The 27283-nt window shown below is 49.3% G+C and overlaps 1 protein-coding gene across 2 annotated transcripts in view; it reads right to left on the bottom strand.

Moving 5' to 3' along the window:
- CACNA1D (calcium voltage-gated channel subunit alpha1 D) overlaps window positions 1-27283 on the bottom strand; it is a 291334-nt gene that overhangs the window by 60684 nt on the left and 203367 nt on the right. For both annotated transcript variants that reach the window (XM_057311797.1, XM_057311796.1), the window contains 16 exons: window positions 26492-26518; window positions 22993-23153; window positions 21843-22068; window positions 21507-21714; window positions 18721-18841; window positions 15640-15754; window positions 15189-15258; window positions 14291-14357; window positions 13436-13583; window positions 10820-10949; window positions 7446-7505; window positions 4701-4807; window positions 3177-3264; window positions 2449-2556; window positions 2309-2361; window positions 908-1054 (listed from right to left, as the gene is read on the bottom strand). In XM_057311797.1, coding sequence (XP_057167780.1) covers window positions 908-1054; window positions 2309-2361; window positions 2449-2556; window positions 3177-3264; window positions 4701-4807; window positions 7446-7505; window positions 10820-10949; window positions 13436-13583; window positions 14291-14357; window positions 15189-15258; window positions 15640-15754; window positions 18721-18841; window positions 21507-21714; window positions 21843-22068; window positions 22993-23153; window positions 26492-26518 — 1836 coding nt within the window. The remainder of the gene's footprint in view (window positions 1-907; window positions 1055-2308; window positions 2362-2448; window positions 2557-3176; window positions 3265-4700; window positions 4808-7445; window positions 7506-10819; window positions 10950-13435; window positions 13584-14290; window positions 14358-15188; window positions 15259-15639; window positions 15755-18720; window positions 18842-21506; window positions 21715-21842; window positions 22069-22992; window positions 23154-26491; window positions 26519-27283) is intronic.

Here is a 27283-nt window from a genome sequence, read left to right as displayed (position 1 = left end):
CAGACGTTACAGTTGTCCTCATCATAGGGAAGCTCAGAGAGGGAGCTAAGTGACCAAAGTCACACTCCCCAGGGGCAGAGCCAGGAGGTGAGCCCAGCTGCTCCGAGCGCCAAGGCCCAAGTCCACTGGTTTCCCCTCGGCTGCCACCCTGATTAAAGCACACTGTTGAATACCCAAGGCTGCATCCAGTGCCTCCCCCGCAGTGAAGGGGCTCACTCCCGTCTCTCTGCTCCCCAGACCAATGCCCTAATGAACCAACCCCACCCAACTGTCCTCGCACTCCACAGGATCTCCTGTCAGTAACTCTGACACTCCCATGCATCCAGAGAGTTCTGCCAGTCCCAGAGAACCAGCCCGTCCACCTCTGGCAGTTCCTCTGGGCATGGCGACTTGGCATCGGGACTCCGCATATGTATGTACGTTCGGGTGGCAGGAGTGGGTGTGGGCAACAGAGCACAGAGTAACAAAGGCACAACAGACTTTCCTTTTGTATTCTGCCTTTTCCCTTCTTCCTGGATTTTTATTTTTTTTATTTTTTATTTTTTAGCTTTACCCATCAAAATCCTAGCCATTCTTCAGAACCCTATTTTGCACATCTCTGATGAGACAGACCTTCCTGCCTGGTCTAACTACCTGAGACTCTGACTAGGTTTGGGCCCTGAAGGAACATGTCAAGACAACCGTTTCTTCCACAGTGCAGGGGGCTGGTACCAGAAGCACCTTTTATGAATGAGCAAGTGTGTGGGTCTGTGAAAGACCTGGCACGGTGGCAGCCATCCATGTCTGGCACATGTTAGAACTAGGAATGAATGATGGGATGAATGAATGGATGGATGGATGGATGGATGGATGGCTGGCTGGCTGGCTGGCTGGCTTGGGACACTCTTAAGATGTTCTCTATACTTACGCAGGCCAGCCCTCAAACGTGGAGACCGTGAACAGCGCCATCATAGCAGACAGGACGTTGTCGAAGTTGAAATCGCTATTTTGCCAGATCCTCTCACGGACCACAGGGTTATCAACATCCCCATCCTTGTAGAGGATGAAAAGCCCCCTAGAGAGGAAAGGAAGTGTGGGTCGTCCTGGCTTGACATGAAATCAGTCACAGCTGCCCCAAGCCCACGTCCAGGGTCTGTCAAGCTCAGCCTGCCCTCCAGGCCCCACTACTGAGCACTGTGTGAGCCTGTCCTCCTCTTGCCCTGCATTTAATCTACTCTAAGTTTCCAATAATCATCGAGTACCTACTAGTTTAATGAGCAGACTCCAGAATGACTAGGCAAACAGCAAGCATACGCCTGGTAACAAATGAGACCTACTAAACGATAAACACCTCTCATATACAACGGGCTCGAAGCATACATTACTGAAGGATCTGAACCTCTGGCCTGGAGAATTCTGGACTCTGGGAAACACGCCCAGGTATCCTCTTAACTACATTTTAGTTGTTATCAAATTCCTTCGCTTTGTACTAACAATATTCCCAGTTTTCTTTCTAAAATAATTCTATAACTTTTGGTCCACAATATTTGTCACTAAATTTCATTTCTGGGAAGGGGCCGATGTCTTTATGTCACAGATGGGGAAGAAGAGGCTTAGCAAGAGAAGAGAAGGGGTCTTCCGCCTGCTGCTATGCCGCTCAACTGCAGGGGGTGCCCCCCACCCCCCAGCCTGCACAGATGGCGGCCCTGGAGGTGCATAACCAGTCACAGTGCAGCTGGCTCGCTCTGACTGCACCTTCTGTTGGGAAGAAACCCCAAACACACGCGAGCAGTGCACGCAGCCAGACCTCAGTGGTGCCATCCCCAAAGGATGGGGAAACGCAGACTCCCGCACAGTCTTACAACTCTGGGCACTGGTTTCATGCCTGCCTTCATATTCTTCTGGATGTCTTGGGATAAGAGATACAGGTGTTTCCCACCTTGTCTCTCCCCTGTCCCCTCTTGTGAATAAAAATATGCCCCAAATGTGGGTGCCATGAGCAAGGGGAGAAAGGTAGCCCGGAGAACCTGTCAGAAGGGGCTAGCCAGCTCCCAAATGCCAGGGAGTTGAGTTTCAGAGATCTGGTTTGGGGAAAAATTACCCATGCAGCTGGAGAGAGGGACTCCCTGGGGCATTTCATAATCATTATTTTAGGTTTTAATGCACTCCCTCCCCCCACTTAGAGATTCCATGGCAAATATCAAAAGCCATCTATCTAGTCTTTTGGGGGTGACGAAGGTTGGGACCTAGACCAAGGCCATGCTTGTACCACAATGTGACTGTACTAAATGCCATTGAATTGCATTTAGTGTACACTCAGGACACTCACCTGCACTCTTCGGGGTTACTTTTGGCTTCGTCTGTACAGCGATAGAACTTTCCCTACGTATAAAACAGACAGGCAGTCAAATGCAGGCTCCCTGCAAAGCGGTCAGCTGGGCTTCATGGCAGAAGGCGCGTTCCCCGTACCTTGAACAACTGGACCCCGATGCAGGCGAACATGAACTGGAGAAGGGTGGTGACGATCATGATGTTGCCGATGGTCCGGATGGCCACGAAGACGCACTGGACCACGTGCTGGGGAGAGACAGCCGGGGGAAGGCGGAGGAGCGTTACCTGCCTCGGGATGAGCTAACACCAGCCAAGGTTTTCTACATTTACGTGCATTTTTATATGCTTTTCTAACTTTGCATTCCCTTGCACTTGTTTTTCGGGTAGTTATCTGTGGGGAGTTACCCCAGGTGTATCGTGGCCACCTAGGAGAAGCACCCCTGTAGACCAGCCCCTCCCTGGTCTCCTCCAAAGTGGTTTAGTCTGAAGAAACGCTGGGGGTACAGCACTGCCTGGCACACAGGTCCACACGGACCCCAGCCCCCATAAACAGACTCGGGGAAATGCAAAATCTCAGACCTTTTACACAACCTGCCTGAGAATAAAGACCAAAATAAACCCAAGAAAATATTATAATATAAATGATATAAACATTAATAATCTTTAAAAATAATAAACAGTAATCATATGAAGAAAAATAAATTAACAAAGATAATCAGTTGTCAAATGCTTTCAGCACTAGCCAGGGGCAGTGTGGCTGGTTAGAAATGTCCTTTCCAAATGTACAGCCACGTAAAACCCATCGAGCCTCAGCCCAGCACTGGCCCCAACCAAAGCAGACCGGCCAGGAGGGCAGAAATCCAAACCTTAAGTCCTTTCGCTCTGTTGATCGCCCTGAGTGGCCGCAGGACCCTTAAGACCCTCAGAATCTTGACAACGGAGATGGCACTGGATCTAGGAAAGAGCACAGAAGGCAGGCAGAGTGTCTGACAGTCAGATAAACACTCTGAAGTTACTTCAGGTGGCCTTCACTGCAGGACCACTGCCCGTGTGGAGCTGAGCTCACCTCCCGCCGTGAGACACACGCACGCACGCACACACACACAACGCGCGGATCCTTCTCCGTCCTGTCCACACTCCGGAGCCCTTCCTGGCCCAGGCCGTTGGGCACTCCCAGAGGCCCTCACCTGGCCGCCCACTAAGGCTGCAGAGGCACAACTTAGGAATTCGCTTTGCTCTTTTCACTCCATGTAAATGGTAGGTAGTATTTGGCTTTTAGGCTGTAATATTGTTGGGTGGGTTTTGCTTTCTAAGTTGGGAGACCTGCTCTGTGTGGGGCTTCTCCAGCCTCTGAGGAGTTCGCTGTTGGGTGGGAGAGACGCAGTCACCCCCTGTGTGGGGAAGGGACAATGGAGGGGATGCAGGAGGAGCTGCCAGGAGAGCACATGTTAGGGGAGCCTGGGAGGTGGTAGCCAGGGGAGCCCCGGGCGGGGGGCGGGGGCAGTTAGCTAGACTAAGGGGGAAGGAGCTCCAGGCAGAGGAAGCAGCACTAGGAAAGCCCCCGGCGGGAGACTGCAGCTGACCGGGCCCCGCAGGTGCCTGGAGCACATGGCAAGGGCTGCAGGGGGAGAGGGCAGGCGCAGCTGGGAATTTATGGGAGCTGCAAAGACGCTGTAAGAACATCCCCTCCAGCTGCAACTCCGGGCTCCCTCCCTCTGGGCAGGTGGGAGGTGAGGACAAACAGAGAGGGCTGTCTCAGGCAGGGGTCCTTGGTCTTCCGAGGGGGATGCAGCTTCTCCGTGGAACTTGAGCTCAGAGGTCGTAGGTGAGCATGTGTTCTCATATGGGGTATTGATGGCCAGCACCTGAGCGCAGGTGCTTAAAGATCAGCAGGAAAGCCAGGGGGGAGAGTAGGCAGGCAGCGAGCTGCTGGGGCACCCCTAGGGCACTAACTTGTAGCCTTCACCCCCTCCTCGCTGAAAACTGTAGAAGCCAAGAGGAAGGGATCATGGCAGCTGGTATATCGTGGAGATCGAGGGGGGAAGCCTTTGATAGCCAAGCTGACAAGGATCCCCGGAACGCCCCACCCCCATAGGAGAACTGAGGTCCTGGACGAACCCGAACTAGAACCTGGCTTCCTTCTGTCCCAGTCGGGACTTCTCTGTTGAAAGCCAGTATCACAGAGAGTAATAAGCCTGACCTGGCAGGGGGCGGTGTGAACTGTCCCAATGCTTTCCAGCTTGCGCATCAGGGTTTCCCAGATAACTAAATGTAATTGTTGAAATGATGCCCAGCCTTTATGAATTACGTTAAAATCCCTCACGTTAACCATCCTGCCCGACAGCCTTGCGCTCCCGCTCCCACCCCCACCCCCACCCCAGGATACTTACTGGATCCCAAATGATACCAGGGACACCCCAACAACCAGCATATCCAGCAGATTGAAGTAATTCCTGCAGAAAGCCCCTTTGTGGAGGAAAGCTCCAAACGTCGCCATCTATAAACAGAATCATGAGTGATTTACGGATTTTTTTTCCTTTCAGAAGAAAAGAAACCTGGGCTTTTTACAAAACCTTGAGGAAAGTATGACTTTATTAACAAGCATGCATTAAGAAGTCAGAAATGTAAACCAGGGCTGAGCAACCGAATATTTGTTCAAAAATGGAAAAGGGGCAGCTGATTTCAGATCCATTTCCAAAGAAGAGACCAGTCTGGACTCCGTACCAGCGATGGCAAACTGCGTGTAGGAATCCAGCATGGGCAGGTGCAAAGAGCCTGTCCCAGAAGGGTCTGCATGGCCCTGCTCGTCAGGACGTCATCGCGGCCCAGAAAACTCGGCTGCCCCACAGCACACCCGCTCTGGCCCCTGGGACCCCGGGAGAGCCTCTGTCACCCCAGCGTGCCTTTCAATGGGGCTAGCGAAAGTGCTGGAGCCCAGTGCTCTCAGGCTCTGTTCAGAGACTTGCACTGTTTTAATGGGGTTGACCCCTGCCTGCTGCTAATGGTCCTCAGCGAGACACCCAGTTTAAACGGTGCCTCCAAGTCCAGTGACTCCAGCACATGCAAGGGATGGCCAGGAAGCCGGCACAGGCCTCTCGCCTGGGCAGTCGCCCTGCCCTAGAGTCCCGTGCTACGTGTACCCGGAGCCCGCACCCCAGGTGCTCCGGAAAGGTGCCTACTGGCGATGCAAAAGGAGTTTAGTGAGGAAGTTCTCAGGGTAAAAACAGCAAAGTACGTCAAGTTCACTGTGATTTAAAAAAAAAAAAAAAAAGGTGGAGAAGGCTCAGGTGAGTCCAGGACAGGAGGGCCAGAGTCGGGAAACCATCACATTGAGCCATACGAAATAGCCAACATGCCACCGTTCTTGACCGACAAAAACGGCAATTTCATACGATTCAACCGAATCCTCACAGAGCCTCCCCGGCCTTCCCACGGCCGGCAGGAACCGCCGCGCCTGAAGCTGGATGCTTCTCGGCGAGTCTGCCTTCTCTGAAGCCTTCTGGTTTTAAGCTTGTTTTCCACCCTCTAACACGTCTTTAAAATGAAGAATCACGTGGAAGATTTAAGTCACTGAGGCAAATACGCAGAAATTTAAAAGCAGTAGTTGTTTTTAATTTCTCTTAAATAACCCCATATCTCATTTGCCCCAAAGCCCGAGGATAACTATATTTCTTTAACCACTAAAAAGTGCGGACAGTAAAATAAAACCTCGGTGAAGCAAGCTCAGAGACTAAGTGGAACGTGTCCCCCATTCAGTCTGAGGAGAAGGCAAATCGCAAAAAAAGGGCAGCTCGGGATCACGTAGGGGCGGGGTGAGCGTCCTTGACCCCCAAGCCCCGTGCATGGCATGTCTGTGCTCCTCACCGTGGTGACGCTGCTAGAATCTCTAACCCGGCAGGCTTCTCACTGAGGGGGGAACTGTCAGCCACAGCTGATGGCTTAAAGGCAGGAAAGTGAATGTGTATTTTTAGATTTTTAACAAAGGTTTAAACAGAGGTTGCTTGGTTTTGTGCTGATGCTTTCATAAAACAAAAAAAGAAAGTAACTCTAAGTGCCCCATTCCCTGGCAAAGTTCAGCGAGGTTTCATTTTATAAAAGCTTTTGTAAAGAGCCCAAGTTCCACAGGAGCGTAACATAAAATACATTTTTCCCCCTGAGATGCACACATAAAAAAATGGTTTAAAGACAATTGTGGTGAAAATCTCCCAGGTTGTCTCCCCACTAGGAGACGATTGCTCTGACAGTTGTCACGGGTCACGCTGTCCTGGTATGGCAATGCCCCCATGCCACTTAGCAGGTGAGGGGGATTCTGGGCTGTCTGCTGAGGGTCTCCAGACCTCTGAATGCACAGGAAATGAGCTCGCCCAGGGGGTCTTCACACTCAGGCCACAAACCACATGCAGTAATGGAAGTGTGAGCTCATGCATGGGCCGTACATTTAGGGCGCCCCGTCCCAAGGGTGCTCCTTTTGTTTGCATAAATGTAAGCCCATCCATTAAAACAGATATAAAATATCTTAACACAAATAGACCCGGGTTATCTTGCAAATCCCATTGCAAGAAAATAGTGTGTTACTATTCCGGGCCACTGAAAACAATTCAGTCAAAGAAATGAAAAGAGATACATTCCCTTCGTAGGATAAATGCTTCTCCTCTGACTTTGAGGTCAGGAAAGGTGGAAGAAGGCTCACACAGAGTGATGTATCTGTTATCAGACGACAAATTTCAGAGGATATATTTAAAAAGGAGCAAAATCATTTCCAGTCACTATTATGAAGGTAAAGTAGCTCCTACATGCATTTAAAGGTTAAAAAGAAACAGCAAAAACAAGTTGAATGGTTACAGGGAAAAAAAAAATCCTTTGGTTAAAAAAAAAAAAAAGTGTAGCTTGATCACAGAAGGCAAAAAATAAAAATAGTCAAAAGCACTTCACGCTTCTTTGCCGTGTGTCCCACAGGAGCAGGCCCCTTAGACACACGGCTGTGGGACCTGTTACCTTTAAAATGATCTCAAATGCAAAAGTACCAGTGAAGACATAATCTGCATAACCTAGCATCTGGAAGGTAAACAGAGAAGTGCAACTATTATTGCTACGGGTGCTTTAGAATAGGTGAGGATCAATGAAAACGCCATTACCTTTAACAGGATTTCAACAGTAAAGATGGCTGTGAAAGCATAGTCAAAGTAACCCAGTATCTGCAAGGTACAACATGTGCGAAGTGAGAAACAGGCATCTGGACAAACTGACAGCTGTGTGCCCACGGGCAGAACCCCCACATGCAGCCAGACACCCGTTCTCCCGAGACAGGCCTGCCGCGCTGGGGGGCAGGTGCGCCCCCCACCCCCAAGCCGTTACGGCTCATCTTTGTGACCAACAAAGAGCATGTGGGGACACTCACCTCCTTTAACCACTCATGCGGACACCCCTCCCTGTCTTGTGTCATGGACGGACAGAGGCTCATTTCTACAAGTGCTTTATGAATACAACATTTGCTCATCAGAGCCCTACACTGACAGATTGGGGACACCAGATAAACTGGAGTGTTATACACTATGTTGGATTTTTAACTACCTTTCTGGCTGAATGGAATAGGTTGTCATCTAGCTGAGCTTCGGACTGGTGGGGAAACGTAAACAAAGGTGTAAGTGGCATCCAGTGGGGCCAGAAGCTTCTACGTGCCCCTTCCAAGTCCAGCCCATGTCATCAGGGAGTCAATGCCCTTCCTTCACTGAAGGGCAGGGCTGTGTAAGTCCTCAGGGAAGAGTCTGACTTTACAAGTCAACTTGTACTTTTATAAGAAACTTGGAGAGTAAAACTCTCTCTATGGCCTCTGCTCCATATCTAACACCATTCTGTCCCGGCACTGGGGTTTTGTTTGGTTTTTACTTAGCTGGGCCCAGGCAAAGAACAGACTGAGCTGGCCTTTGAATGGTCAGTCCAGCCTACTTTATCAGATTTCCTGAAAAATACCATCTATTCTCCAACTGCGTGCTGCTCAGAGAACCCTTCTGGGGTCCCTGCTTCTTCTCAGAGCCATGAGGGTGGACAGGTGAGTGGGGTGGGGGGGCAGTGGCAAGAGTCTGACTGCTCAACTGAGGCTACTCACAGGGGACCCTCAGCCACAAAGATGGCAGCCGAGACTCTGCCACTTGCAGAGGCCATCTTGGCTGCTGCTCTTCTTCACAGCCGTGCCCTACAGCTTCAAACCACTGAAGAGATCAGAGCTGAAGGGACCCTGGAGAACCCCCTCCCCCAGATCAACTCCCTTCAGGGTGTGGGGGAAGGGTCGGGCGGCAGCCGCTTAAGCCACACAGCCAGGCACGGCATGGCTGGGCAAGGAGTGAGGTCTGTGGAATGCTAGTCGAGAGCCCCGGGTCCCGGGACTCGAGTCCGGGACCCAGCCCAGGGAGTCCTTGATTGTTTCACCACAGTAAGGGCAGGGCCCCTCCTGCAAAGGCCAACTATCTTCAGCTCAAGTTCTCCAGAGGGTATTCATTGCCCCAACCATTTCTGTTTTGAGATTTATAGATTTTGCTGGAAACCTTTTGTATATTTGTGTTTCCAGCACACTGCAAGCCCCTGCCCCCTCCTCCATCCTAGGTCACAGCAGGACTGTTCATGTTGAAAGCACCCATGCAGCCAAGGCAGACACCACTGCCCACACACCAGCCATCCAACTTGGTGTCGGAGGTCAAAGCTCCTAGATTCGAGTTGTTCTTCCCTCATTCACCCCTCTTTCACAGTAACTCAGCTAAGGGTAAAACAACAACAAGAACAAAAGCACTGCATGAGTCCACTTACACGGGGCCATCTAAAGTACTCAAACCCTCAGACAGAGAGGAGAGCGGAGGCTGCCACGGGCTGGGGGAGGGAGAAATGGGGAGACGTTCAACGGGTGTAAAGTTTCGGTCGTGCGAGATGAGTAAGTTCTGGAGACCTGCTCTACAGCATACTACCGTTAAGAATGCTGGTTCATACACTTATCAGGAGAGTAGATCTCATGCTAAGCATTCTTACCACAATAAACACGGTAGTATTTTACAAGCAATACACGTACCCGTATGTACATCTGTCTAAAAAGAACAACAGCATTTTTGGGAAAAGGGAGGGGAACTAAACTCACGGAGAAGTAATTACAATAAAAAATAAGAACACAAGGCCCCATGTAAATTAACTCCTTGTCAGTCTGTGTTCTAGACTAGCTCCTGACCTCGTCTGTCAGTAATGGTATTTTTTTCCAAATAGCTTCCTCCCCTTGTGCTTCATTTCTGTGGTGGGGCTCAAGGACACTGGGGTCTTCGTTCCATTTGAACACTGAGATACAGAGACAGTCCCAGCATCTCTAACACAAGTCCTGATCTGTGAGTGCAGATGCGGACAGGTGCAGGGCCTTCGTCTTCGCATCGACACCAACATGTGCCTTAGGAGGGAAGTTCTTTGAATATCTGCACATCAGAGTGGCCACGCTTTATCAGTCTGATAGATTGGGGTTGCTAGGCTGCACACCGACAGCCCTGGAAATGAAAAGATACAGCACAGGGCTTGATGGTCACAACCAAAATCCTGGGACGCTGATCCGGTGATCTGTCTTAATCCCCACATCTCTCAAAATCCAGTGACCACAGGGAGGTACTAACCAGACAAGGCAGCAATGCCGATGGCCTCACACACCTGCGGGCCTCCCTCTCCTGGGTTTCCTGATAACCACCCGAAAGTGTGCTACGGTATCAAGGCCAGGGCCATCGACGGACTACCGCTCTTCTGAAGCTCTGGAGTGTTCCCAGTGCTGCATGAGCTGAGTGGGAAAGATGGGCCAGCTCAGGCAAGAACTATTTCAGGTACTGGGTTCTGAGCAGCACAGAGGCCGTGGAAGGGTGCTCTCCCTAAAGTACGAAATTGATAACAGAAAACTTAACCGTCGACTTGTTTTCTTTGTAAAACCACCTCCTGGCCCCACCAAAACACAGTTCTTCCTCTCTGCTGCACCACGGGCTTCCACACACCATCGCCCCCCTAACTTGTGTTTCCCCCGGTGATGAGTCCAAGCAGCTCCATGAATTTCAGCCCACGTTGGCTAGACGTCTTCCCACCAACCCGAAATATGAGCTTCTGGGCACGTGACATACCTGGTTCCATTTCTACTTTCTCTCCTGCTGGATGCTTCCAGCTGGGCAGAAATCTCAAGATAAGTGTGGATGTGAATTGGACCAGGGAGGGGGAAAGAGGGACCAAAATGTTGGCAGCAAGAAACAAGGAGTAGGAGAAGCAGGGCTCCTGAATGCACTAGAAGTTACTGCAGAGTATTTAAAATGAAGTGTAGTGGACAGGATTCAAAACAGGTTTGTCCTGATAAGACAAAGCCCCCGGCACACATGTCCCGAAATACCAGATGCCTCAGGGTGAACAACCTCCTCTAGCCTTTAGCCCCGTCTGAGTGACAGCCCCTGCCAGGGAGACCAGTGCTCACCCTAGCCAAAGACCCGCCCCCTGTCCCTGCTCCGTGGCTTACAGTGTTCCGGAAGGAGTGGCTGCGGATGGGGTCCTCGGCGGCAAGGGCGGCGCTACTCAGCATGATGAAGACGAGGATGAGGTTGGTGAAGATGTGGTGGTTGATGAGCTTGTGGCAGCCCACGCGGATCCTGTGGGGAAAGCCGCTGCATGAACACAGCCCTAGGCGGGGCCAGTGCCTTCTGCATGCTGGGGCTACCCTGCAGTGACAGGTCAGGCAGAGGACCGCTGTGCTGCCCGTGCCCCCACCCGGCCAACCCATGCCACCAGACTGTGAGCCCCTGGAAAGTCGCAGGAGGCAGACCCCAAGGGCCAACAGTGCCACGGCTCTGCATGGGGGCTCCCCAGAGACATCATTCGTCAAGTCCTTAAAAGCGGGGACTATCATCCTGCTACAAGTGGAGAAACTGAGGCTTACACATTTGAAATTTCTTAAGGTGATGCAGCTAGGAAGGATTGAGGGAGATTTCCAATCCAGCCGGATGGCTGACGGTTTCCTGCTATGACATGAAGCCCAGTGGCTTCCTATCCCTGCCTTAGGAAGGAATCTGAGCTCAGAGCTCATTGCAACAGCTCACAAGAATGAGAGCAATGGGTGAAGGGGATCCAGACGTACAAACTTCCAGTCAGAGAAAAAACACATCATGGGGACGAAGAGTCGAGCATGCGGAGTATCATCAGTAATATTGTAGTAACGTTATCGCGGTGAGCACTGTGTAACGTACAGACGTGTCAAATCACTATGCTGTGTGCCTGAGGCCAATATGATGTTGTATGCCAACCATACTTAGATTACAAATAAAAACTAAAGTCTTATACTGCAGCCTGGCTGTATGAAAATGACTAGTAGACGGGCTTGGTAAAACATGCTGGCATGTGGAGAACAAAGCTCACTGGTGCTTTGTTGTTGTTTTAAAGATTTTATTTATTCATTTGCACAGAGAGAGCACAAACGGGGGAGCGGCAGGCAGAGGGAGAAGCCGGCTCCCCGCTGGTGTAGGGCTGGATCCCAGGACCCTGGGATCATGACCTGAGCCCAAGGCAGAAGCTTAACCGGCTGAGCCACCCAGGCGCCCCTTTTGTTTTTGTTTTTAAACTTTGGAGCTGGCCCACAAGCACACCTGAGAAAGTGGAGTGGAAGCTGCATGACGCAGGAAGCGTACAGGGATCTTACGCACGCTGTGATGAGTCTCTAGAGCCCTGCCGTCCCTGCCGTCCACGGGCTAGTTAGTGCCACACTACCCTTAACCTCAACATTTGGCTTTAGAATTTAAAGATTTTAGTTGTAGCCTGTAGAAGACATGTATAGTTTTCCCTTGAAATATTTTCCTTTTTCCACTTTCAAAAGTGGAAAACCTCCCTCTGGGGGCTGCTTCATGCCGGGATGTGCCCCGGGAGGCTTGGAAGCTGTTAGCAGGTGCGTCTGGGGAGCATGTTCCAAGGCAGTGACTGCAGGCGTGTTCACAGCTTTGGGGGGGAATCGATCCATTCCTTCAATATATATAGACCCAGTGAGCTGTAGGCTTCAGTAATATCGAATAACTTTTTTAAAAGAGACACCCAGGGGTGCTTGCGTGGCTCAGGCAGTCAAGCGTCTGCCTTCTGTTCAGGTCATGATCTCAGGATCCTGGGACCAAGCTCCAAGTCAGGATCCCTGCTCAGTGGGAAGTCTACTTCTCCCTTTGACCTTCCCCCTGCTCGTGCTCTCTCTCTCTCTCTCTAAGTTAATAAAATCTTTTTTAAAAAATAGAGATACCCAAACTCTCAACAGTGATGAGTTATAAAAACTACCATCACAAATCCTCAAGTTACCAAGGACAGCGGACTTGCTTCCCACCTGTGTCTCCCTGGGGCCTGTGAATTCCATAGAGTTCTTCTCTGACAGCCAAGAACTGCTTCTGTAATTCTAGAAACCTTTCCAGGAGCCACTCATTCCCCCTGGTATGCCATCTGTCTCAGATGAGTTAAAACCCAGAAACCAGCTAGTAAATAAATGTCATCCTCTTGCAGTACTTGTAAGTACCGTGCTCGAGCACCTTATCATTTTAACAGGAGAATGGCTATTTTAAGCAGGATATCATAGAGCTGAATTGAAAAGCTACCACCTATAAAATATCATTGAGCCGTATCACTTTATTGCCATAAAACTCAATAGGGCATAGTGATTAACTAAACTGCATCTCAGGATGAAGATGTTGTGTGCAACTTGGCCACAAAATTCTCATCCCCAAAGCACCTCAACAGAAAGACCCACTAATGAAGAAGGGGTCCTCTGGATAGAAAACACTTCACAGGTGATAACCCGTGGACACCCGAGCCGTGGGCTCTGACCAGTACAGGGGCTAAGGGGGAGGAGATTCTGGAATGGCACTTGTCCCAGGGGCTGGTCATCCTCCTAACAGCACCTCCACCCAGGAACAGGACAGCCAGGAAGAGACAAAGGGCAAAGGCAAGGCTGGAGCAAGAGAGGAGTCAGAGAGGACCCAGGGACTCCAAGGCAGAGGCCCAGACAGGGGATGGGACCACCCTCCTTCACCCCTTCTCCAGCACCCCTCAAGCAATCCGTAGGGTGACAGGTGAGACACAGCAGCAATGGAGTTAGAAACTGGGTATTTACGGGTTGGTCTTGCTCAGAATGAAGAACGCACTCCCTTCAGGAATAGGGGCGATTTTCTCCTTCATGTTCAACTCTGAGATTCTGCGAGGACGGGGGCCAGCAGGAACCTCAGGTTCGTCCTCTTCCTCCTCCTCTTCCTCTTCCCCTACTTTAAATGAGACACCTTTTTTATAAGCATGAAATAACAATTGCATTCGGGTTTGGATTATTGTTTGCAATTTCACATGGAGAGTAAAGTTTCACATCTATCAGCTTACATTAATTAAAACCCTTCCAAATACGGACTGAGTGTGTGGGGGGCCGAGAAGTGTGCCCGTCTGTGAGTGTGTGTGATTCTGGGAAGGAGATTCCCAGCAGTTCCAGATCTGAGCATGGATAGAAGGTATTCGGTGGTGGGATTCTCACGGATATACCCCCAGCTCCCAGCTATTTCCCCAGTAGCTTTGCTCAGCTTCAGCCTGAAAAACTGTGTGAGACTTCAAGCCACATGGGATCACCCCCCCCGCTCCCTCCCCCACAGTCCCTGCTACATTAGCCAATAAAAGCACCAGCAAATGTGAAAGGGTCAGGTGAGCAGTAATAACAGAAGAACTGGCTGGTCGCCTCCTAGAGAGATTTCCCAGCAGAAGGGGGGCTTGCCTGGATCCCCTCACACTTTCTCTCCCCACCACCAGGCATTTGGGTTATGTAAGCTCCCTGGGTGACCAAGAATAAAAGCAGGGCTAATTGCTCCGCACTACCCACCATCACCCCAGCTGGGCTGGCCGGCCACAGACTGAGCCCCTGATCACTGCGTGGTAGCAAAGCCACATCCCCCAGGAACTGAGAGCCTGTCACCGGCCTCTGCCACCATACCTGGCACATCACAAGGAGGGTAGGGGTCCTTGTCTTCATCCTCTTCTCGATAGTCATCAATTGTAACCTAGGATGACAGAGAGGTCTTGGGAGGAGGGGAGACCCCGACTTCAGCACACTGTGGAGGAGCCCAGTGAAGACTCAGCCCTGCCATTCAGCACAGAGAGCAGCCCTCTCCAAACGCACAGAGCACGTGAGCGCGTGCGTGCATAAGGACAGGGGTCCCCAGTGATGATTCTGCTTCAGACATAGCTCTGAGGGCAGATGAGGAGAAAACGGGCATAATCCCTACCCAGCGATGGTTAGCCAGCACCATCCACGCCCCCCACTACCCAACACTGTCCCACACACTATAGTAAGCGCACGGCAGATTGCTGTCTCCCTGCTAGGACGCGAGCTCCAGGCACGCTGGGACCTCGCTGGTCTCCATTGCTGAGCTCCAGCATCTGACACACAGTAACCACTCAGTAAGCATTTACTGACTTAAGGAACAAACGAATGAAAAATCCAGACGTCTTACGAGTGGGATGAAATTTGACAGTATAGCCCTGAGCACCTAGATGCCTGATCCCAAGATTCCTTCTGGAGGGAGACATCTATTAACAATCCTCCATTTTAACCCCCACTGAGAAGATACTAACAGGTCAGCTCTGAGGACACAATTCCAATAAAGAAAAAATAAGCGGTCCGCCCAAGTCAAATACTTATCATGCTGGTTATCTAGCAGCCTAAATTCACCCAGAAGTCCCCATGGGAAGCCAGCGTTTATAACGGTGTGCCACATTCTCACACCAAAATATCACACAGGATACTTTTCATGCTGTAAATGGCACATTTATGACAATATCAACAGACTCATTTTGAAACAAAAAGGGGAGAAGTGTTAGCAGACATATACCTTATTGTCGCTGTTGGCTATCTGGTTGACTTCTGGTTTCGTGTTCCTTTTATTCTCCAGGCTCTCTTTTCTACAGAGAAAAGAACACGAGAAACCAAATAGCCATATTACGATGTATAAACATGCTAATCCTGATTCGGAATCAACGGTGGCCTGATGAAGGACAGAATTTAATTGGAAACCACTCTAACAGCGAGAACATAGCACAACCCACAGTCAGAGCTTCCCGTTCACCTTGGTGCACTGGGTTCATTACACGGATCATCTCATTACAATTCCCATGCAAAAGCTCATCAGCATCGAACGCACTGCTTATTTTATGACACCGAAATTAACCATAGGGATTCTTTAAGCACGGGACCATGTGACTCCTACTCTCGGCTCCGAGGGAAGGAGAGCCCAGGGCCTGGGTTCTGCCCCTGATCCCATCCTCGGGTGAAAAGGGGGTTACCTGGCAATCTTTTTCCTCTCCTTCTCTTCAGCTTCCTCTTTCTGGGCGGTATTCAAACTTTCCGCGTCAGCCAGATTGTCTACAGCGATGGCCAAGAAGACATTCAGCAGGATATCTGGTTTGAACATTTTAAGGAAACAACACAATTTCTAAATGTAACTACTTGTGGTCGACAATGGCAATGTCACACCCCTCTGTGCTCTGGAAGGCTGGTAACAGGTGACTGTCCCCTAGTGCTGTATTCACTTGGTAAGACCAGAGACTGCTTAAAAAACAAAAGCAAACAAGCAAAAACAAAAACCTTAGAAACCTGGAGAGGACAGTCAGGAAAGAAGCAGAATTAAGATCCGCGAAAACCTACAAGCTTCAACATTTCCTTTCATAGCATGTGTACGTGTGTGCTTACACAAACACGTGAGTCCCTGTACCCCGAGGTGTCTCCAGCTATCATACACACTGCAGGAAACAGTCTATTACAGGGACATGGTGTTGTTATGCACTTTGCATTTTGCTTTGTGCATTGCTTTCTTTCTTTTAAAACACACATATACCCGTAACATATATATCCAGGGCGTGCTTTCCCAAATTGACCCTTTTAAAGGTTACACATTACTCAAGATGATGATTGCACAAGGCAGTCTGAGTCTTTCTCATCTGAAATGGTCTTTCGAGTCTGCGGATACTCATTCATTCATTCACTGCACAAACACTGATGTATTGCCAGATGGTGCCCAACTGTTCTTCTGAATAGCCCCACTCTAGCTATATCTTTGACTACTGTAGTTGAATTTTATTTTTTCAAATCCTAAAAAGTGAGGTGACTGCACACGCTATGAGGTTTCTGGCTCTTACTATAATGTTGCATGTGTGGTTTCCTTGGCTAGAAAAAAAATAAATAATTCTGATCAAGGTTCCCAGATCTCCTGGAAGATGCCTGTTCCTTATTCACCAGCAGTTAAATACATTTTTTGAGAAGCACAGGGAGCAGAGGGAAGTAAGTCAAGATGGCTCCTTCTCTGACGATGCTTCTCCCTGGCTGATGCATGGTCATCTGCATGCAAGACTGGGGGAGCCCAGGAACCCTGAGACAAGAGAGGCACACCGCTGTCCCCCAGGCCCTGTGCAATCTGAAATCTCAGCTGGGTAACACAAACGTAACCTAATAAGGGGCTGACGATGAGATAGCTTCCAGGGGATATCATGCTTGACTGATCTATTCAAGTCTTTAAAGATGATAGAAACATGAAAGAGTTGTATTAAATCTTCCAAAAAGCCTTTGATATGTTAGACTATGTTCTAAGCAGAGCTGTAATGAGCCCAAGGAAGCAATCTGTCTTGGGCTGGGTGATGGCGTGGTAACGTGAGCACTCCTCTGATACATGTGGGATAACGGTGGCTCAGGTAGGGATTAGTGCAGGACTCACTGCATTTGAGAATTCCTACCAATGATCTCAATGAAGAAATAATGTATCCTTAGTCTTGCAATGACACCAAACTCTTTTGGGTAGTGGAAAGCACATCCAGAGTAATAAACCATAGGAAAATCTTGCAAGTTTCTAACAGATGATTTCCAAGACAGGACACCCATCATCTGTATTTAGAGGCATTACTCAGATCCCCCTAAATAGTGATGTGCTCTGGAATTCATTCAAAAAGATCCAAGCACTTCCAACATGCTGGGGACTGTGCAGGGTGCTAGGGACATGATGGACCAGAGTCTTTACTCTCAGGTAGCATCTATTCTAGTTGGGGGAGACAGAACATAAACTACTTAAGCATTTCTGGGAGTGATACACATATTACAAAAACCAAAACAAAACACACAACATGTAACCAGAATGAGTGTGGCCAGAGAATACTTCTCCACAGACCTAAAGCTGGTATATTGCTCTGGCCTGAAGGGTTCGTGGAGGAGAGTACAATAGAAAACACTGATCACTCCTTTAACAAGCATTTACCAAGGGCCGTCTATGTGCAAGACCCTCCACCATAAGCCATGAGAGATGTGAATACAAAGAAAAGATTCCCGATTCAAGCAGTTTACTGTTGAGCTGGGGGGATGGAGAAGCACCCATCACAAATCCAGTAGGAGCTGGCCCCCCACGTGCAGTAGGCGCTATAAGGATAAAATCGGGTAGGAGAGCTCACTGCTGGGTAGGAGGGGTGTTCGAGCTGCCTGCGGGACTAGTGGGGTTTCTATGTATTGTCCTTAGAAGTTTGCATGGGGCTTCTGCACAGAAGACAATTCAGTAATGAACTAGAGAACATTAAGGGGAAAAACAGCTGAAGGAATCTGGGGCTTCTTAGGAGAAGAAGCAGGTAGGATTCTTTAAAATAAAAAAGTGAAGACCAAGGGGTCATATTCACATGTTTGTACAACCGCTCTTTTGGCAAACCCTCACTGAGGGTTCCATATACCAGGTCTTTGCCAGTCAGGGAGGTGAGAGAGAGAGAGAGGACACAACCAAAAGTTACAGGGTCATAAAGGGTCTGATCGAGGGAAAGAGAGATCCCAAGTTCCATAAGTCTAGAAGGAGGGAGTACCTCTTGCCAGGGAAAAGGAATAAAAGGAGTCAGCTCACAGCCTAACACAGCAGTTAGCCGATGGATACTTGATCCCCAAAGATATATAGATCAGCAAAGCCAAACAAGGTCCGGGGAGCTTACGTCAAGCCACTAACGATGGGTCCCCACAGGTTAGGAAGGGTCTCAAGAGACACAGATGTACCCCTAACCGCCCAAGCATCATGGCACGGGAAATAACTTGGCTCTGCCCTAAGCCTTCCCTTGGGACCTGTACAGGAGCTGGGATGCTGAGCTGGGTGACAACGGGCCCAGCCCACACATTGTCCCATGCTCCCTCCCCCAGCTTGCACATTCCTCAAAGTCTACTGGAACTCTGGCCCCACGATGGCGTCCCAGCGACAGTGAAGGAGAGCAGATATTGGGCTAACAAGGTAAGGGCATTCACCTCTCCACCTCAATGGCCACCCCCCCGCCACCACCGCAGGGACAATACATAGACACAGAGAAACAAAACGAGGCGGCGACGACAGAGCCCCTGGTCAGCTTGAAGGATACAGTTACCACAAATGAAGAGGATGATGAAGTAGATACAGACGATCATCCCCGAAGAGGACGGGCCGCCGTAGGCCATAATGCCGTCATACATCACGGCGTTCCAGTCTTCCCCTGTCAGGATCTAAGAGGCCAAAACCGCCGTCAGCCCGCACGCAGCTGGACTGCAGCCCCCGACGGCCCGCCAGAGCCCCCCGGGGGCTGCCCAAATCTGGTTTGGGCTGCCTTCCACTGTCCCGTTTGTGCTCCACAAATCCATCAGTTACCCCGCAGAGTTTTCGAAACGCTGTTTTCAATTACATGAACACAGGAGTTAATTCTTCACGTGGAAATAAAGCAACACTACAACATATAAGACTTACCTAGTCTCTGATGACACCCCGGTTCTGCAACCCCCCCCCCCAAGAGCGTGCTGTTGGTGCGTCTCTCTCCAGAACCTCCACGCACGAAAGCACATAGATACCCGCCCAGAGCAGAGAGGTAGTTGGTGTCTTCTCAGACTTATTAGACATAAAGGACATTGCAGTACATGAATTTTCTGCATTTGCTTTTGTTTTTTTTTTTCCCCCACTTAACAACATACTCTGGAGACCCTCTGTGTCAGTAAATGCCTTTGACCCTTTCAACGGCAGCCTACTATGCCGCACGGTTAACCTATACTGGAAATGGAGAATTAGACCCATGAATTTGTAGAGGCGGGGAATTCCAAATATCTCATGTAAATTTACAAACTACCCCATGAGTAGATACTAATAACTGCCTGAAATTTCACATGGAATCTTCTCTACTGATGATATCTGATAACTCGATCTATCATGAGGTAGGGATCAGATGAACCTAACAGCATTGTAAAAACATACGATCTAAAAAATAACGAGAATAAATAAAAATAAACCACACTATCTTCCAGGGAGAGGAAGTGTATATGCTTCTGTATTGTCTCTCTGCACCAGACACTTTAAAACTGTCATGGCTCACACCCCAACAGAAGTATGGGCGAATGATTTCGAAAGATTAAGCGATTCCCAGGAAAGGAACGCAGTGGCTCTTAGTTGCATGAGAAGACATTCAGGTTCACTCCTGATAAGAGAAAGAGGCATTAAAACTACAAGACACCATTTTCACCTGTCCGACAACTACCAAACAGTTTGAACACCCACTGTGGTAAAAAGCGGTGAGGTGTCGGACAGCGTCCACACCCCATCCCTGGAGGATGGATTGCCGCTAGTTTGAAGAGCGTGCCAGGCAAGAGTATCAGTGTCGAAAATGGACACAAACCCTTCAAAACAGCAAATCCACTTCTGGGAGATTCACCCTACACATCTACGCTCACACATGTGTCCATGGTGCGTGTTCAAGGTCACCCACCGAGCCGAGGCTGGACACAATGAAATATTTATCGGCTAGGGACTGGTTCTGTGAATTAGGGGACACTCACACCACAGAATCTGTGCAGAATTGAAAAGTAGGGGGCAAACTCTTATGGACCAATAAGAGAGATTCTTAAGGACGCTTGAAATGGCGAGAAGCTGGAAAATGGCGCCTAAAATGAGCTACCATCTCTGTCATAGGGTAGTCATTGGGAGGAAGATTGGTTGGTAGGTTCACTGATTTACATCTACGAGCAAATACATCTCTAAGAATACACAGAACTCTTCAATGGTGGTTGCTCCCAAAGGAGAAATTGGTGGCTGGGTGGGAAGGGGACTCATTTGTTACTTTATATTCTTTTGTAAACATTTGAATTTTGTGCCGGACACAGGGACTACCAAAACCCACCACCACCATACAGGTTTCTCTGAAAGAAAACAGAAAAAAGAGTAACTAATCAGTGGCTAAAAATTAAGTATCGTCCAAAAAATTAAAGTATATTTCAAAAAAGTATGGCCTATAGCAGCGACAGGAATTCCATTCACCTCAAAATGACCAAGTGGAAACGAATCTTAGAGATCATTCCCTTTAGTCTCTTGGGTTTTTTTGTTTTTTGTTTTTTTTTTCCCCCACAAAGGACAGTGACTTTCCCAGGTCACAGAGCCGAGCACTGAAAGAGCCAACGGGGGACCTTGATGTCTGTGGTCTCTCCCACCAGGACTTCCCGCCTCCCGGCCAGGGCTCCGGAGCTCGCTGATATCACATGTGCAAAGCGACAAGGGCAGATGGATCTTTAAGATGTATCTGCCACTCTCTGTTTAAGGAAGGGTTTCAGCTCACAACGTAGGAAGAGGGGGTTAGAATACCTCAGCTTAAAGCCAGGGGCGCAGTCGAGGCTGCCCACCCGCACATCTGCCACTGTCCCTCCATCTCAGCCGCTCGGAGCCTGCCTGTCCCCGTGACATCGCAGGAGGGAGGAGCGAGGGGGAGAAGGCTGTCCCCACTCTTTTATCACCCTCATTCCTCTGACTACACACTGGGGCATGAGAGCTTTAGAATTCACCTCTCTTTGCACAAATCCGTTAGAGCCAGGATCACAAAACTTGCCTGCAATCGAAGATTCACAAAGAACAGGAAGAGGATTTTAGAGCCTGTCTCCCAGAAACCTTGGGAACCTCACGAAATCAAACAGATGTTTTTGGTTTATTATTCTGTCACACATCCAGGGGTCTTACGAAAACATGAGATCACGCCACCTAGATGGCGGGAGTCAGGTGCGCAACAAGCGACGTCAGCGGCGTGAGATTTGTCAGAGCATTACTGGGGCAGAGGTCACTAATCCCAGCAGACTCATCCTGTCTTTCCGAGCGGTGAAGGGACAAGACGGCGTCTCACACGGCCTCCTCGCGAGGGCTCACCTGGAATACTGTCAGAAGGGCTTGAGGGAAATTGTCAAAGGTGCTCCGCTTGGTCTGCGTTTCGTCAAAATTAAACTTGCCACCGAACAGCTGCATCCCAAGCAGGGAAAAGATGATGATGAAGAGAAAAAGCAGAAGCAACAGCGAAGCGATGGACTTCATGGAGTTTAACAAGGAGGCCACTAAGTTGCTCAGGGAAGTCCAGTGCCTACAAGTCAAGATGGGGGTGTGAGCGCGCAACACCCACGGGACACAGCAGACATCACGGGGCCAGGATGCGGCTGATCGCCACCCCCCAGCCAGAGAACACCTGCAGCGAGGTACACGCACTCTCACCTGGTCACCTTGAAAATCCTTAAGAGGCGCACACACCGAAACACAGAGATCCCCAGGGGAGACATGATTTCCAGCTCCACCAAGATGGTCTCGGTAATTCCACCGCACACCACGAAGCAATCAAACCGGTTAAAGAGAGAGACGAAATACGCCTGGAGACCCAAGCTGTACATTTTTACCAGCATCTCGCAGGTGAACAGAGCCAGGAGGACTTTGTTAGCGATATCTGGAAAGACAAAGAGTCCCATCATGCGCGTGGCTTAGACTGGTCTTCCTTCCCCAGACCTCCCTCCCGCCAGCCTCTCCTGGAAATGCCCCAGCGTCTTGCCCCAGTCTTCGCAATTCCCAACGGCCCCCATTACAGACAAGTGGCACCAATGTTTATGGTCTGTGCGCCGGGTTCTAGTCCTGCTTCTGCTACCACCTAGATGTGGGACTCTGGGGAAGTCTCTGAGTTCTCTGCACCCCAGTTTCATGGACTAGAAAATGGGGAGCAGTTTGCCACACAATCTCTGATGCTTTCTAGCCCTAAAAACTTGTGATTCTGCATTTACACCAGCGTATTATATTTTTTGTTTCAATCAGTCACAGAAAGGCCGGTCTGGTCTTGCTTAGGGCACCATGAGACAAGTTGTCTATCAAGTTCACCTCTAACTACAGAGAACAGCACCCAGCAGGCTGGAGAGCTGGACAGAAATAAGGCCTCCCCATGGATCACAAGTGACCAACTCAGAATGGGCTGTCTCTGGGGCCGAGCTCCTGTCCCACACGGTGGGGGCCTTCTAGGTAGGGGGCCAACAACCACTTGCCAAGAATATCATATGGGAAAATAAAGCTTCCAGTGGGGACAGGGAGAAGGAAGATGAGGTCCCTTCCACTGCCAGATTCCTTGACCCTAGGCCGTCATAGGGTTAAGACAAGGAGACGCTCCGATGTCAGCCAGCCCCAGAGGGCTTCATTCAGCACAACACGTGGGCTGTGCCCCCACCACTCCAGGTGCAGCCTGGGTTTAGACGGTTCCTCTGTCTTCTAGTGCCCCCGGCAATGTCGCATCATTACATACGGATCAGCTAAGGCTAACCTGCAGCCGACAGCCTCGGGAAGCCCTAATTCAGAATCAGAATAAAAAGGCCACGGCCTCTGCTCGCACCTTGAATCTGCGTCAGCCAGTCAGGCTGGTCATAATGCTCAGAGGAAATGGTTAGGGTGTTGAGAAACACCAGGACGATAACCAGCCAGTAAAACGTGACAGACTTCACAGCAGCCCGACATCTTCTGCGATTGAAGCGGTTCCAGCGCCGCCAGCGTCGGCTGCAAGAGAAGCACACGTGACTCCGTGAATGGCAGACGCAGCACCTGATTGTCCGATAGACATTATGGGGACACAAGTTGTCTTTAACTCTGGAGATTCAGATCAGGGGGTGCAGGAAGGAAAGATGAGAACACATGGCATAGAAATGATGTTGGTCTTTAAATGCAACTTTAAATGTGTAATCTTGACCTGATTGTGCTATTGGTTTCCTTCCTATGGCTTTAGACGACTCCATAATCTGCCACGCACAGCCCTCAAACCAGCTAGAAAAATCTAGATATTCATAGATCCGTCTGCAGATGCAAAACTGAGACTGCACACATATATGCAATTTACATTCCCACCATATGGTACATGGATCTGTTCACACCACGGGTGTAGACAGCCGTCTGGCTTCTCACACACATCTCTTGCGGCATCTCAATCGTCATACAGAATTTATCAGGCAGCAAAGTGCTCCAAACCCAGTTTTCCTTTTAGGGAAACTTGTGGTCCTTTCTTTAATCCGGGAGGTTTCTCTGGAGCCTGGCAGACTTGTCAAAGCCGAGTAGGACATGAGCCTTCATACTGAGTCATCAGGTGCCCTTTCTAACGAGTGATGCTCAAAATATACCTTCAGGAGAAGAGCCAATATTGAATTGTGTTTTCATACAAATAAAATGAGCCGAGCCAGACAGACAAGTAGCATGTCCTCTACTGACTTTCATTTCCGGTTTGTAATTAGGGTAAGTATTCCCTCCCTTAGCCTGTTCTCCCTGTGGGAACCGTTCCCTGCCACAGGGCGGATGGGCGAAATGGGTCCCAGGAGAAGGCCAGCTGAGTGGCGATGTCAGCCCCGTGCAGGCTGTGCTCATGGACAGAGGCGGTGGGCACTTCCTCTAGGGGCCTGAGTCGGAGGAATTCCCAGGCTGTGTGCTAGCTGCAGCCCTGGCTGACCCAGCTGCGTTGCTATGCTGAAAACACTGTAACCCGAGGACTGGGCAAAGAAAGCATTGTGCCAACTCTTCAACAAGACCTGGAACAAGAAAAGTGTATTTTGTTCTTGCTCTTGCTCTGTGGTTTCCAGTGGTAATGGGGCTGGAAACATGATGACCAGTGTAGAAAAATCCCACCGAGGACACTGAAGCCTGCCCCTGAGGCTGGGTTTCTCCTGTGATGCGTAATTCAGTGCACACAAGCAAGGTGGTCTGAAAAAGGACCAGTGTTGGGTCCATTTATGCTGCAGTGACAAGTCTTAAGTGTCTCCCAAATCTCAGAAGCCTCACTGTCTCACCCCCCGAAGTCCTGTAGCACTTCCCATCATGCCCCTCACGGGGCTCCAGACACTGGGTCTATGGAGGTAAAGAAGGCGCACCGTCCCATGGCCTCTGACCTTGAAAAGCATGCTTGGGGCAAATAATTATCAATACCCACTCAGTGTTATTCTCAGCGTCCTGGGTACAGGAGCAAAGAGACAGGAGCAGCAAATGCTCTTTGTAAGAGTCAGGAAGGCCTCCCTGAAAAGTTGAGATTTGGGCTGGCTCTGGATAAGAGTAAGAGCTCACCAGGGGACAGGCAGGAGGGCATTCCACCCAGAGGAGACTGTATGGCCAAGGGGACTCAGGTGGGAAGAAACGAAGCATGGTGAAAACGGACAGCAGTCCGGTACAGCCACGGAGTGGGGAGTGTGGGAAGGGTATCAAAAGGTCAGGCCAGAGAGTAAGCCAAGGGCCAAACAGTGAGGGAATTTCTATGCCCTCTGGCAACAGGGAGTCATGGAAGGGCTTCCGACTGTTCTTTTTAAAGTCGGGTTTATTGAGATACAATCGACATACGGTAACTATTAATATTTAGGTATACGGTTTGTAACCACCAGCACAATTAAGAGGAAGAATATTTCCATCCCTCTTTGTAATAGTTAACCCGCCCTCCTCACCTCAGCCCCTGACAACTACTGATCTGCTTTTTGTCCCTATTCCTTTGTTTTATCCAGAATGTCCTATAAAGAGAATCCTATAACATAGAGCTTTCTGAGACTGGCTTTCCTCACTTAGCAAAAATACTTTCCAGACTTATGTGTGTCGTTGTATCTATCAGCAGTTTTTTCCCTATTGCTGAGCGTTATTCCATCAGACGCATGAACTACAATTCGTCTACCCATTCACCATCTGACGGACGTTGGAGCTATTTACGGTGTTCAGCAATTGTACACAAAGCTGCTATAAACTCTTACATAAAAATTTCTCACGCGGACATATGCTTTCATTTTATATGAATACCTTCGAAGTGGAATTGCTGGGTCATACGGTACGTATATGCTTAACTTTCCAAGAAACCCAATTAGTTTTTAAAATGGCCATGCCATTCACCTTGCAGGAATGCATGGGAATTCCTGCTGATCTGCATCCTTGTCAGAACTTGGTATTGTCAGATTTTAAAATTTGATCCACAGGTCTAAAAAATGGTCTAATAGATGTGCAGTGGTGTCTGTGATTTCGATTTGCATTTTCCTAGTGACCAATGGTCATCTCATGTGCTTCTTTGCCATCTTTTTTTTTTTTTTTTTTGGCGACATGCCTGTTGAAATCTGTTGACCCTTTTTATGTTTTCTTATTACATCATATTTATATAGTCTTCTTTTTATATAGTGGATACTAGTCCTTTATATCAAGTGTTTTGCAAATATTTTTTCTTCTGGTCTGAAGGTTATCTACTCGCATGGCCAGTGTTTTGGATGTTGTATCCAAGAAGAAACCTTTGCCCAACCCAAGGTCACAAAGACTTTGGATGTTTTCTTCTAGAATGTTTATAATTTTAGGTTTTACATTTATTCCTCTGTCCATTTTAAGTTAATTTTTGTATATAGCAGTAAAATGTCATTTTTAATTGAAAAATAACATTTACATGGAAAAGTACACAAATCATAGGTATATGGTTCAATGAGCTTTTAGCAACTAAACATGTAACTTGCATCTAGAGCAAGGAACAGAACGTCACTGGCACCTCAGAAGCCCTCTTGAATCTCCCCCTTCACAGAAGACTTGTAAGCAGAAAAGTGACAAGAAGTATGTCTCTTGGAGAAATGGCTCAGGGTGGGGGTTGGAACATGAAGGTCTGGTTAGTGACAAGAACTTGTTCGGTGTTGCGTCTCATTGGTTTATTTCAGGGCAAGATCTCCAGCACCTACTATGCTGCTCTCCAAGGCAGGTGCTGGACACTGACTGGACAGACTGGTCTTCGATATCAGTGTCCTAGACCAGAGAGTAAAAACCAAGTCTAGAGCAACTCCATGTATAATAGAAAAGTTAGAAGGTAAAACACCAACACGCAGTCTGAAGAAAAAATAGAAGATACTGACCTGAGCTTGGATTTGGAAATGGCTTGGCTGAAAGAAAGAAAAAAAGAATAGGATTTCTGTTAGGAAGGCTTGAGCACAGTCTCCCCGTCATTTCAGCTGGGAGATCAGAAAAGCCATGCACAGAAGCCTGGGCTCAGCATCCCCAGCTCCCCCAGTGAGCCAGCAGGGGTGAGAGCAGAGCAGGAGACGAGGTGCTGCCAGGGCCAGGCGGGCCAGGCTGACACCCTCCAGGGCCCAGGCAAGAGAAGCCTCTTAGCCAGCGGCCCTGCACAGCCCTGTCAGAGGCCGTGACGCCCGGGGTTCTCCTCCCCTGACCCCGCTTCCCCAGACTGAAGTCAGTCGGGCCTCCCCTGCTCGCTTCTCAGCCACTCAGCAGCAGCATGTGCCGCTGCTACAGCAAAAAGAGCACTGGACTAGGAGTCCTCGCTCTGCTATTCACTAACTGCATGGGTTCGGGCAAGCAGCACGCCTTGGCGAGCCTCAGTGTTCTTGTCTGTAAAATGAGGAAGCCGACTCCATCCCCCTGCATAGTTCACATGTTGTAGGGAGGGCAGAGCAAGCAAGAGGCAAATTTACTTCTTAAACTGCTGAGCATTCTGCCCCAAACACAACATTTTTATGAATTGCTGCCAAGAAGATCAAGTTCTCTTAAAAACACCGCCTCTACTTTACAGAGATAAGACCTAAGGGATACCAGCAGGAAGCAAACGAAACAAAATTGCATGGGCTCCCCAAAGCAGGCAGTACTCTGCACATCACACATTGCTGGTCCCCGCTGGGGGCCCCGTCTTC

Source organism: Ursus arctos, unplaced genomic scaffold, assembly GCF_023065955.2.
Source record: "Ursus arctos isolate Adak ecotype North America unplaced genomic scaffold, UrsArc2.0 scaffold_14, whole genome shotgun sequence".
NCBI lineage: Eukaryota > Metazoa > Chordata > Mammalia > Carnivora > Ursidae > Ursus > Ursus arctos.
This window is presented reverse-complemented; position numbering and strand designations above follow the sequence as displayed.